This window comes from Corvus hawaiiensis, chromosome 4, assembly GCF_020740725.1.
Source record: "Corvus hawaiiensis isolate bCorHaw1 chromosome 4, bCorHaw1.pri.cur, whole genome shotgun sequence".
NCBI classification, from domain to species: domain Eukaryota; kingdom Metazoa; phylum Chordata; class Aves; order Passeriformes; family Corvidae; genus Corvus; species Corvus hawaiiensis.
This window is the reverse complement of record NC_063216.1, coordinates 67,549,262-67,562,657: the sequence shown is the minus strand read 5'-3', so window position 1 is coordinate 67,562,657 and position 13,396 is coordinate 67,549,262. Positions and strand designations below refer to the sequence as shown.

Here is a 13,396-nt window from a genome sequence, read left to right as displayed (position 1 = left end):
GGGCACCCAGAGGTCACTGACTTCTTGCCTCTTGCTGCAGAGCTGCCTGGGAATGGGGACTTGCTCTTCCCAGGGGCAGGCAGGGCTTCTGTACCTTTTATTGGAAAATGTAGGAATATTAAGAATGAAAGCTAAGTCCTATGCCTAGTACTCACAGTGTGAATTCTGGTAGCCCTGGTGTGTGCAGGATCATCTAGGGTAAGTGCTAACAGACACTGACCCACGCTCCCTTCTGATAACCTGAAGCACTCCATGGAGGTGACTGAATGTCTTCATCATTTTACAGGTGAAGAAACTGAAGTGCTGGGGGTAAAGTGACCACTGTGAGGTGGCCAAGTGAAACAGCAGAGCTACAGGAAAACCCATATGAGAGTATTTATCGATAAGGAAGCGTGTCCCCTTTCAGAAAACTTGTGGGTTATTCGCAGATAAATTTCAGGAGGTCTACAGAGTATTTTGATTAATTACAATGTGCAGATAGAACTTAAGCAAAATAGAGGAGTCAAAGGCATCTGTCAGGACTGAGCACATGCCAGCATACGAATCAGATGTACCATGGCATGTAATTCTGCCCTTCCTGAGAGCAGCATGTCTCATGTGTTGTAGTTAGCAGGGAATGGAGCTCCACATCTGGCCTTCGGGAAATAAGCTGTAATGGCACCGTGTTTCACAGGACTTGGTAAGGGAGAAATCAGTCCAGTTTGGTCTGTCTTTGTGCACTGTACCAGGTGTCACTTGAACAGGGTGGAAATCCTCTGTCTCTAGCCTGATATTTAGGGCAATTTTCAGAAGAGCCTTAAAGCTCTTTAACAGGACTAAAATAATAAAATAATAGAAAGGAGGAGGCACTGTCTGCCCACCTGGTTCCTTCTCTAGGCAAGGTGTGATTACTTGCTATGGCCATTGCAGTGTAACATATCTCACGACTTCTTGTTACCACTCAACTTGTGTATCTAGTCTACAGCCTGGCAGATCTCATTGTCAGAGAAGTTCTCCACATTTAAGCCTCAGAATCACTTTTTGAAGATCTGTTCTATTCCTACTTATGGTCCCTAATTCAGTGCTTGGATTGATGGATAACATTATACTTTATTTTTTTTCTTACACAATTTGTTCTGTTCATTTTATTTTTAATTGCAATGTAGAAAGACATGTGAATATTTTAGAATGACCAGTTCCCTTTTCCATGGTTTTCTAAACTCTGAACTTCCTGCAGCTCATACTCTTCCATATCTTTCCTGATGCAGCATCATACAGCCATTGATTAAAACAGAAATCATATCCATCTCTCTCCTCTGTTCCTTCCAGTTTTAAGCTTAATGTTATGGAAGCAGAGCCCAGCAAGGTGTGTAAAAGCAGTGGAGGGTGTAAAGTTACTCAGTGTTGGAACCAGTTTGGTTTGGGGTTGATATGAGTGCCATGCAAGCTGGTGCTTCTCGGTGGAAAGGAGAACAGAACTAACTAGCAATCAGACAATTCATTTTTGCTACTGTTACAAAACATTACTTGCAGTGTCTCTGCTAATTCAGAAACCTCATGGCTATAGTTACATGGTCTCGAGGTTATCTAAGCCTAATTTCTTCACTGCTGTTTTTCAAATTGTTCAATAAAAAGAATGTTTGAACCTATCTATGGAGCAGGCTCGCCTCTCTCTGCCAACCACTGCCAGCGATGAGTTCCTGCCCAGGAAGCCACTAGAATTTCACTTCTACTGGAACTAAATTGTTAGAGAAAAAGCAGGTCATCTCTTCATGATGCAACACAGGAAAAACGGGTTAGCTGCCAGCGAAACCCATCTCAAGAATGGGAGAATCAGGAGGGTGCAGACTTGGTAAAAATCTTGACAAGGGGATGAATATAGAGCTCGGATCATAGGAACCTGATATAGTGAACCCTGTTTCTGAACAGTATCCTTCTTACTAAAAAAGGAAATGAATAAGGCATTAGTTGCTAACACGAATTTTTAAGAGGCACAACAACATTACTTTGTGCAATGAACAATACAGAAAAATCTTTTGTATCCTTGAAAGGATATAGATCAGCCTTACACGGCAGCACAACGCTGAACAGGAATATCCTTTCTTAGGTCCCAGCAAAATAGTTTTTTAACAGTCATTGCTGCATTACAGGACCACAGCAATACTTGGAGGTGATAAAGCCCCACTTTCCCTCCTGCATTTTTCCATAGTGCACAACACACCCCCCTGCTGTGCCACTTACTTTGTGTTCATCTCAACTACTGACTTGCAGTCAGGGCAGAGCATCAGGAAAGATAGGATTTTAAAGGTTTCCATTTGAGAAAGGATTCCCTGGGCCACAATGGTTCTTACTGAGCTTAACACCCATGTCATGCTGGAGAAATTTCAGTGCTTTCTGAGGTGGGGTGGGATGAGGTGAAGCTGATACTCACAGGACGACTTCTACGTGGTCCAAAGCCCACTGATCATGACCTGTTCCGTTGTGACGGGGCTGCCACCAGCGCAGTAAGACTCCTTTCATTCGTGCCTCCCTGTCACACAAACATAAGAGCCTGTGAGAGCTGCAGACTACTGGTGTTTTGCATATCCCTATCTATCCCCAAATGGGAACTGAGAGCAAAGTCACATCATTGTTTCTATGTCACTGAACATCAACACATTGTACGTGTAAAACGTTTAATGGTTAAAAATGCACATAGATAAGGAGGATTTTTTCCTCATCTTCAAAACAAGTATTCTTTCTGTTTTTCTTTCAAGTGCATTGATGCCTGGAATTTCTTAATCAGCCTTCCCTTTAAGTCATCTTCTTTGCCTACCCTCTTCATCAACCTTTTTTTTCAACAGTGATGCAAAGATAGGTTATTTCTTAGCAAAAATGTAACTTGTGCATTTAGAGGTAATGAATGTGACTGGATACTCACAAGGGAACGTTATAAGACACTCTTTGGGCTTGTATAAAGTCCTTTGGCTGATGCTGTGCAATTACTTGCCATGTAATTCCATTATTTACACTGTACTGGAGGAGCACTGCCTTGTCTACAGTGTTAGGATCACTCAGATTGGTATTGCAACTGTCTGTTTGTGAAATACTTCCAATTTGCAAAACAAACATGATTTTGCTGTAAAACACAGAGAGAAAAGGTATTTTCAATATGCAAAAGTATTCAAACAGGAATAGCATTTCTAGGTTTATTGCAGTTACCTTATCAAAACTTGGAGCATTTTCAAGAATCATTACTTTAACATGCAAAATAAACTGTTTGCATATCTTTAAAACACAGCTCCCCTTTCAAAATAATAGTTTACTGTGTGTAACATAATGTTGCAGGCAGTAGATCCAATTTTGCAATATATCTGCACAAAACTGAGATGGATAAAAATGCAAATATGTAAATGAGTGTATGAAAAGTTTAACAAGGACAAATAAAGGTTGAATATAATAAAGTGCCTAAAAATATATATCAAATTCTTCCTGGGTGTTCAAGTAAGAAGAGAAGAGCCTGATTTATATCTGGCCCATTGGCCAATTCATCCTGTTTCTAATCTTGCTTTGGACAACTAAATATAAACCAGTCCTGAAAGCTGTCACTCTACTAAGAGCCAGCACAGGCTGGTTACATTTGTTTTTCCATGGCCAAAGAGGCTCAGTAGATGGAAAAGATACTCCTGTTCGTTGCCAGGTGAATATAATTCTATTTGACAACTGAAATGGGAAAACGAGCCTGTAATTACTAAATAGCATCTTTAGTCATAACCATCGTGGAGGCCCATACAAACATGGAATTTGTCTTATCAGTTCAGGCACTGGTCCAGGCAGTCTGGTGTCCAGTCTTTGCCAACAGCTTCATTGTCAGTGCTGGCTTACATAGACAGGGCTCTGTTGGGCATGATGAAAACATTTGACCTTTTCATCTGACATCCTCACTCTCCATCTCCCAAATTGAAGTCACAAAGCATTTTGCCAACCCTAATGTTTCCTGCCAGCCACATCCAACTGCATGGCACAGCCAGGTCAGTCCATCCTCATCAGTACTGGCTCACATGGCTGCACATACATGTGAAGAGTTTTCTTTCTCATGAATTGTTAAAAGAACTGTTTAGGCTCAAAGTACTACCTTGCTCGGGTGAGATCCAGAGGCTTGGTCACAGCTTGTCTTATTTGACATCCATTAAAGTAGAGTGAATCTCCATGGGCGTAGGGTGCCAGCTGTCCACATCCATTCCCTATCACTCCCCCCTGAATGGTTTCCCAGTTTATTTCAGTGACTCTTTCAGATTCAAAATTATCTTTAATATAACTTGGAAGATCATGGCTGAAAACAGAGCAGTCATCACCTAAAAATGGCACAGTGAAGTTGTAAAACACACAAAAATGGAAAGAATGGAGAAAATTGAGTTACAGGTCATTGTAATTCCATTCAAGGTTGTGGCTCAATATACAGTGTGGCTCAGTATACAGCCTGAATATATTTCAGCAGATACATTAATAATGTGCACATTGATATACAGCAGTTATTTGTACAAAATTGAGGCTGTGAGTCTTATTTTTACAGCAGTATAACTTCAAGAACTGCAATACAGCTTCTCCTGTTTTGCATTGATGCCAACAGGAGAAACCTCAAATTGCTGGTTGAAGGCAAATATGTTTAAAAACTCGGAAGGGATCTGATTTTATAAAGTTATGAGGCTCTCCTGGAAGACATTAAACACTGGCTCCACTCCCACAAAGCACTTAGAGTTTACCAAGGGCACTCAGGTACCATTAGGCATGTGCTTAGCTGCAGTGAGGAGTTAGAGCAGAACACTCTGTCCTGATGGGGCACGGAGTCCCTTATAGATGCCAGTCACCAACATCTGGATACCATTTGCGCATCCTCTGGGATGCACCCAGAAGGATGTTCAGGGGTGGAAGCCAGTTCTGGGTAATCAATAAAGGCTGGATGGACTTTACATACAGTGCCAGATAGGAGAGACTGCTGACTCAATACAGTTTCCAGTTCTGACAAATTATTAATATTGAATTTGTTACTCAGACATTCCAGTGATGAATTTGGACATGATACATAATTTTATCTTTTTGTTTAATTTTGAGCTAGATTAGACTGTAGTAGAGGTACAAGAGAGAAATTGAAGAAATGGAACCTTGGTATCCTTCATCACAGATGCAAATGGCTCCAGTCGTGCAATACCCATGGCCACTGCAGAGCTTCGGGCACGCTTCCCCGATGTACACGTGATCGATTGCCCAGCTCTGCTTCTCTAGTTCTTCTCCCTTCTGAATCCACCTGAACTGAGTTGCACTGCAAATATCAAAAGCCAAACACTGTATTACAATATGTAGCAATTAAACACATCTGTACAGTGATGTTCTAATATACCAACAGCAAATGTAACCAAAAATGTCATATAGGGGGCTGTGACTTCAATAGTTGGAAAGACCCACCCTGCTACATCATTGGCCGTAGTGACTTATAGTAACAAAAAACCTCCTGAAGAATATGAGTTATGTATCAGATCTAAATCCTGCAATAAGGAATCATTTTTAATTCACCAGTTGTTCCTAGTAAACCGTGCCAGCAAGACAGCTGTCATTTTACAGATCCACAGTGAGCTGACCTTTCAGTAACCTACCTGGATGAGACATGGTCAGGCAGCTGGATAGTTATTCTTCTCCACATGGAGGTATTGACAGAGTTATAGATGGTAGCTTCATGGAATTGAAATGGGGAGCAGCCAATGCTATTAGATGAGGAAGGAAGACAGTGTGTCTGGACAAGTTGCCATGAGTCTGTCCTGTAGCAAACAAAAAAAAAAGAAAAAAAATTTTAGAACCACTGAAAAAATAATGAAAGGAAAACAGGTAATTTCTAAGGGTCATGACATTGCCTGTCTTACTAAACAAACACAAGAGATTGTCAGCAATAGTTTCCATGCTCTGGAGCCACAAATAAACATGAGGTGAGAGGCTGAAGCACAGGTGCAGCCAGGAAGGGTTTGAATGTTGTGGAACCGTTGGTGGTGGCACTCCCAGCAGTGTGGTACATACAGCTGCTTGAGGCTGCATGACAGAAGGATTTATTTAGGAGGCTGCTTCTTAGCCTCTTTCTTACAGTGTTCAGAAGAGTCCCAATAGAATTTGCTACATTTTCACCCACAGTCATTTGAGCACAGAATATACTTTCATTTTTACAAATTATAACATGCTGCTATTCTACAGCACATGAGGCAGTGTTATTGTTAGCTAAAGACCAATTTGGAATTAAATAACTCCCACTTCATTACAGCTTGGTCCTGTATCCTACTAAAACACTTTCCTGGAGATGTGTTTTCCTGTGAGCACATTTTTAACAGGAACATGCTCATGTCTGTAACTGCAAGCTCAATGCCATGAATCTGTCAACATCTGGGATAAATTATAAAGAGAATTTATGGGAGTTATGTAGACAAATCCCCGTGCTTGCACACCGGCTTTGTTCAGATTCTGTTACAACATGAATACCAAAGTAATTGCTTTAATAAATAAAAGCTCACTAGGTTTTTAATGTCATACTACTTTTTTTTTTCAGGTCTGTGTATTCTGCTGTCATTTACCTGGCATCCTTTGTATACTCCAGCATCACTGAGTGGAGGTCCCCACAAGAATTTGCCTCACAGCCAACCACGATCTATAGCACAAATAAAATCAACTGCTATAACAAGTCAGGTAGACATTTAAAGTGATACGTAATCAAGTTATGTTCTTTTTTTTTTCTTTATTGGGTGTATAAGGGATTGTAAACTTAGAACTTGGGCTAAATCCATCAAAAGTGGATGGAAAATAAAAGACAGTACTTCAGGTACTGCTTTTACTTAAAGAATTTTACTTTCTTGCTACTTTTATTTCCTAACAGAATCCTAACACTTCATTTCTAAAGTCCAAATTAAATATCTAAACAAACATTGTTTCTGAAACAAAAAGATATGGTAGTTCCTTGGCATTTCCAAAAGTGAAGCACCTATAAAGTTTAAAATTCATAATGATAAACATGTGGACATAAACTTTAAATCAGTCCAATTTAGGAACAGAATTATTCTGAATATTTAATACAATAGACATATTTGTTCCATATTACAGTAGAAAGATTACAGCACCCAGTATGCATTACTGATTAGATAGTAAGATGCTAAATTTCAAAACCAAACAGAAGCCATGCTAGAGCTGAGTTTAGAAATAAAATCTTTGCTGTGAGTCGTGAAGAAAGAGGGGGAATCAGGAGAGAAAAACTCTGCAATGAGAGTTTAGTAATATGAACTATTAAATGCTGATGGGTTATCATAATTTTGGTCTTAAAACAGGAAAAAGAAGATAGGCTGGGTAAAATAAGCATCTTGGGAAGGGTCTTGACATTCAGTACTAAAAACCATAAGAGACTTCTCTTGTATATAATTTCTTTGGCATGCTGAGTGGGGGAAGCAGTGCTTTAGGGATTATATTAGACAGTCAATATAAAATAGGTAGTGAGTAGAGAAAAGGTGAAAATACTGATCAGTGGAAGATGGAAAATTCTGGAACTGTCTTGTCAAACAGAAGAGCAAGAAAAAAACCATAATAAGAAAATGGATTAGTATTTTGATAACCCTACTTTCATGTTAGTCCCTGTTTTTTTTAAGACAGGGTGCTTGAAGAATGACCAAGAACATTTCTGGAAAACAACTACTTGTTGCCTTTGGCCCTGTGTACCTACCTTAAATCAAAGCAAAATACTCAGAAATGTTTCTCGGATTGTTTAGGTCATTTGCCATGACACAAGTAAGTAGAAGGGGTACTTCTACTTGAACACACTTGCATTTTCCATATGACACTTTTCTCCAGCCTGCTTCTCCCTTGCCTTTTCTGTTTCTTCATGAATTAGGGGAAAATAGTTTATTCTGCATGGCATCTATTCTCACCTTAGAAAATAATTCCTACTGTATCTGATGATCCAGTCATTTCAGGAAAAAGATATTAGACCTCCAATCCCTCTGACTAACCCCAAAAGCATACAGACAGTCAGAATATTCTGACATTTTACATTCATGCAGCCTTTCTGGTTCTCAATACCTACACTTCATATTTTCCTTTAATTGCTGGTAAAAAGTCACTATTAATTTATTCATCCAATCGAGCATCCTAGTTGGAAGAAGAATAATTTCTGGACACACATTAGATGAATTTTCATTGTGTTGTTTACTTTGGAGAGAGAGAACATTTCTTACTTTAAACTGCATCATGTATCCTGGCTGTATAATGAGCTCCCTGGAGGACAGGATGTTGTGTGTTTTATCCTTTTTCTTATTTGGCCAGTAGAGATGGAATGATGGATTTCCACAGAACCCTGCAGTTCTGACTGCATTAGGGTAAAAGCTCCAGTTTTCTTCATGAGAAGTGCCTTCTATTAAGATGAGTTAAATACAATTACTGCATTGTCTTGGTAAACATCAAGGCTTAGTAATGAATCCACAGAATCACTAGATAGAGTACTTTAGTGATATAGACACTACATTTATGGTATCTGTAATGACACACAGCAAGCTACTAACAGACATAATAAAGACAATCATTTCAAGAGAGGTAATTAAAATGTTTAAATAATAGTACTTTTAAAAAACATGATGAAACAAAAGTATAACACCAGGAATTTAAATGAAATTAATTGGGTTGAAATAAAAAAATTTATATATGTATATATATGTGCACACATACATATCTGAATATACATATATATATATAGATATATATATATTTACACACTTCTATTAATAGCATGAAGAATAGCACATAAACAGTATTAGTCTACAAAATGAAAAATTTGTAGGGCTAAAATAAAAGACAGTCTGCTTGCAAGCTCTCAGGGCTCAGGTAAGATAAGAACAGATAATGCCAGACAACAGGTGAGCTGTGGCAGCCTGTTTTACCATCATCAAACGTATCCACCAGCTGGCTGGGGTTGATCTCTGCTCCCCCGATCAGGATGTTGTCCAGAGCCCACTGTGCCCGGTCGGGGCCGGGCACCACGATCCCGTTGCTGAGAGTAAAAGGCTGCCACCAGCGCAGGCGGGTGGTGTTGGTCAGGGCATGCTCGGGAAGGAGGATGTAGTCGTGCCTCACTGAGATGTACTTTTGATAATCCATCTCATGGAGCAAAGTCCAGGATATCCCTATAATGAGCAGATGCAGGTTTAGCAATAAGCATATGGTAGAATATTCTAAAGAATTAAAGTAAGATAATAGGAAATAAAAAGTAAGAGCTATGTCTTCTGATAGAGCTTAACTTCTAAGGATAGTTGGCAGCTGTTACTCACTGCAAGAGTAATCTTGTAATTGTAAAAAGGAATCAACTTGGGTGGAAGCCACTGATTACTGAAATAAGGCAGGAGGATTACGGAAAACTCGTGAGAAATAGATGGAAATTTTAGATGGGGGAAAAAAACTTTACATGGACAAAAATAACTTTACAATTAAGAATTAGCTTTTTATTTTGGATCTCTGACAGCTTCTCAGATATTCATGGTGCATGTATACAGAACCATAGCTTAGCTATAACTACAGTATATACTTGCCTCCATCAATGGAATAGTCTAGCAGCACTCCCTCCTTTCTGCAAGTCGGTCTGTGGCATGTTGTCATGTTGTTTTCACTCCCAATTCTCCCCCAGTACTGTAGAAACCTAAGAGTAAATGTATATGTTCACATCTGTTAGACTTGCACAAATAGCGGTTGCTTTCTGTTTGCAGACATGCTCAAATTGTTCCAAATGCCAGCATTTTTAAGCAAGCAACATCGATGCACAAGTACTACAAAGGTTTCCAAAAACATTGCCTAGTAATTTTCATGGGAACCTCATGGAATTCAGCTAAGAACTGCCCCTGGGAGGGACTAACCCATGGCAAATGTACCAGCCAGAGACAGACTGGATGGGAGCTGCTTTGCTTAGAGTTCCCTGGGAGTCCTGGTGGAATGGGAGCTCATCATGTGTTAAGGTGCCCTTGTATCAATGAAAGACATAAAAGAAGTTGATAAACTGAGGCAAGGTCAGTGGAGGACACTGGAACAATTGGGGCCAGAGCTCCAAGCTAGTGGTCATACACTGAAAAAATAGGAAGTTCCAAATGGATTTAACGGGGGGAAAAAAAAAGCAAAAAAATCACTCTGAGAGTAACTGAACACTGGTACAAGTGTTCCAGTACAGACAGACAGTAGGATCTCTATTCTTGGAGGTTTTTAAACATCCAATGGAACAAAGTCCTGGACAAACTGGTCTGAATTCAGTGTTACCTGGCTTTGAGCATGAGGTTGGACTAGAGACTCCCTGAGGCCCCTTCCTTCCTGTGATTTAGCAAACTTGCAGAACTTCAGAAGTCAGAGTGTGTGGCTTCATTAAAGCCATGTGGTCAAGAGAAATGATGCTGAAGTTGTCCATGTCATGTCCTTAGCTTCTCTAAACTGACAGAGTTCCAATGCTGTCCTGATATGTCATCCTTTCCAACAGCATAGTAGTGGAAAGGATCTTGCATGGGCACCAAAGAGAGGACAACCAGCAGAGGTTCTGCTCTGAGCTCAGTGAGAGACACAGCTGGTGCCTCCAGGAGTGATGCCCCAGTGACTGGTGTCTTGCCTCTTTGCAGGACAGAAGTTGCTGATTCCAGGACATTTCTGGACAAATTAACCTGCTGATTCACCTGGACATGTCAGACCCTTTCCACTGTGCTAGGGTGAGCTTTGCTCTCTGTGACTCATCTGAAAGCATCAATGCCTTGAGAATCGTAATCTCATTAGTGTCTGTCTCAGGTAGTGCTATTCTTGTGGCAGCCTAGGAATTCCCTGAGCTACCAGCTACGCTGCCTGCTGATTTGCCAGTGTGTGACAGAGTTCCCCGTGACATTGACATGGCAACATGACCTACTTTGCCCCTCGCAGGTCCAGATCTTGAGTGACAGCCTGCCTCACAGTTGGACCTCCAAAATACAGAGTTGTGTCTTCTGCGAGAATTCCACACTCGGTACAGGTATTTCCACCTTCTAAGGACATCCATAAATCTGGTTTAATTTCTTCATTGTCAAAGCGCTCTTTCAGGAAAGTCTGTAAGCCAGGTATTTAACATAAAGCACAGGTAAGTAAGATTTTAAGCCTTTTTGATAACCACAGCTGTAACTGACCTAAACATGTTTGAAGGGCTCAAGAACACTGCAAATTTTTCTCAGGGTGACTGAACATAATCCCTTTTGGCTGAGTATTTGGCCACTTGAACTGAATTAACTAAATGTGAAAATATATTAGAGCTGGATTTTAACATATTTGGGAAGCAATCCGGCAAATTAAAATTGGCATGTGCAAATGAATGGGCATGTTGGGTTTGTGTGGCAAGGTTTTGATGGCAGAGGGCAACAGTGGGGGACTTCTGTATGCATGGGAGAAAAAATACTTTATATTTTTCCCCAGAAAAACCAGCAATCCTGGCATTAAGGAGATAGCAGTAAAACTCCCCTAAAATTGCTGCCATTTTATCCCAACTGTCCTTAATGTGATGGATACATTACTAGTTAAAAATTCCAAACAGACAATGATATTTCTTCATGTAATTGTATTTCAGATGACATGATAACTGAGAAGTTAGTTATTTTTAACTTTTAAATTAGCAATATCTAACTGGAGTCCACTCACTTGTTATTGGGTAACATGAGTAACAGCCAGGTGAATCGATTTTCTAATTTTATGCCATTTTCCTTTATTCCCTACTTCAATATGCTCTTTCACAATAAAGACAATCTTTCTGTTTTGATCAAATATAACCATATGTGCAAGGGTGATTTACATCCTATAATGATGATTAAAAGATGAACAGTGAACTTTATCACAGCTTTTTCAGGCTAAGTGTTATTTGCAAAGCAACAAACCCATTCTTGAATAATGCAGTTATTTTTGTTAAAAGCAGTTTTTTTGTTAAAAAAAAAACAGATGAAAGGGCTGCAAATGGATTTGACTGTCTTCAGGCTGATAGGAATCAAAGTTAAATGTCCAGTGGGATCAATCTCTCCTCTCTCTCCTTCTCAGTCAAACACATGCCAAAATTCATTCTTTAAAACATGCAGTAAAATTACCTTCAGTGTTTGGGTCAGGTAGCAGTTTGGACCCGAATACCCAGGATCACAGATGCATTGCTCATTCAGGCAGTCTCCATGACCTCTACAGTTTTCCAGACAACCAGGGCCCAGATAGAAATTATCGATGGCCCACTGCATATCTGAGTATTTCTGGTAGAACCGGAACCTCACAGGACTAGATATGAAGAAAACCAGACACATGCATAAAACAACTTTGCTCAGATGAAGAAACATGATTAAACACAATATACTCATGATTGTACTATCTTCTGAGCTTCCACAGGTAGTGGAAGTATCTATTGAAATTGATTTTTTACATATCCATAATGTAATGAACATGAACACTGCTATTCTGCAACTTCCTTGAAAGAAAATGAATAGGCAGATGTCCTGTTGTGTTTCTAGGAAGGTACTCAGTCCAAGACAAAATTAGTAGCCAATTCATACTTACTTGCCCACAAGGCTTTCAGGCAGTGAGTAAGTTACTCTTTTCCATCCTTTTGTGGGAAAGAAGACAGATGGCTGTGAGACACTCCCAGAACATTTTGGATCAGCTGGTAAGCACTGAGGTACTAAGTAACTCCAGCTAACACCAAAGTCAGTGGAATACTGCACATGGACCTGATTTTGTGCAAGCTTTTCTGAGGTTTTACATCCAACAGAAACCTAATAAAGAAGAGAGAATCAGTAATTAAGAATTAATTGTGATGGTGGAGTTTAAAAAAGCATTTGAACCTGAACAGTGACTACAGAATTTTGCTTGAAATGATGGCAGTAAGAGTGCCTGTATGGTACCAGTCATCTGAAGATCTCTTTGATATTCCTAAGACTTAGAATAGACACCATATTTTGATTTAGCTTTCTTCTAGATAGCTCACATTCTGATTTCCAGATTTTGACACTTGTGCCTTATACCTCAGTATCACATAACAAATAAAGTAAATATCCCCTCCCACACAACCTGAGATTTGAATATTTCAGAGAAGCCCACAGATTGGGGAGACCATCTTTATGGATGGATGTGTAAAGGGTTCTTGCAATTTCCATATACTGCTGGGTTATTGCCTTGATTTAGATAAAGGGGTGTACGAAGGCAAATTTGGGTGCAAGTTTGATGTGAATGCATGTCAACACAGGAGCAGTGCGAACTACTGTGGAGCTGCTTTTTCCTCACCAAGCAGCTGTAACAAAATAGGCACCTGGTAGATGTGCAATACTCTTATTACATGATGTCCATGGAACTACAGTGCTGGAAGAGAAGAATGTGTCACCTCTGAGATCAGCCTGCAGTATTAAAG

General features: G+C 39.8%; 1 protein-coding gene across 2 annotated transcripts in view; it reads right to left on the bottom strand.

The window, feature by feature from the left end:
• Nucleotides 1-13,396, bottom strand: part of RELN (reelin) — a 275,922-nt gene that overhangs the window by 7,904 nt on the left and 254,622 nt on the right. For both annotated transcript variants that reach the window (XM_048300517.1, XM_048300518.1), the window contains exons 52-63: nucleotides 12,550-12,764; nucleotides 12,096-12,273; nucleotides 10,901-11,076; nucleotides 9,558-9,664; nucleotides 8,913-9,155; nucleotides 8,214-8,389; nucleotides 6,570-6,643; nucleotides 5,610-5,771; nucleotides 5,121-5,278; nucleotides 4,094-4,313; nucleotides 2,900-3,097; nucleotides 2,411-2,509 (exon numbers count right to left, since the gene is read on the bottom strand). In XM_048300517.1, coding sequence (XP_048156474.1) covers nucleotides 2,411-2,509; nucleotides 2,900-3,097; nucleotides 4,094-4,313; nucleotides 5,121-5,278; nucleotides 5,610-5,771; nucleotides 6,570-6,643; nucleotides 8,214-8,389; nucleotides 8,913-9,155; nucleotides 9,558-9,664; nucleotides 10,901-11,076; nucleotides 12,096-12,273; nucleotides 12,550-12,764 — 2,006 coding nt within the window. The remainder of the gene's footprint in view (nucleotides 1-2,410; nucleotides 2,510-2,899; nucleotides 3,098-4,093; nucleotides 4,314-5,120; nucleotides 5,279-5,609; nucleotides 5,772-6,569; nucleotides 6,644-8,213; nucleotides 8,390-8,912; nucleotides 9,156-9,557; nucleotides 9,665-10,900; nucleotides 11,077-12,095; nucleotides 12,274-12,549; nucleotides 12,765-13,396) is intronic.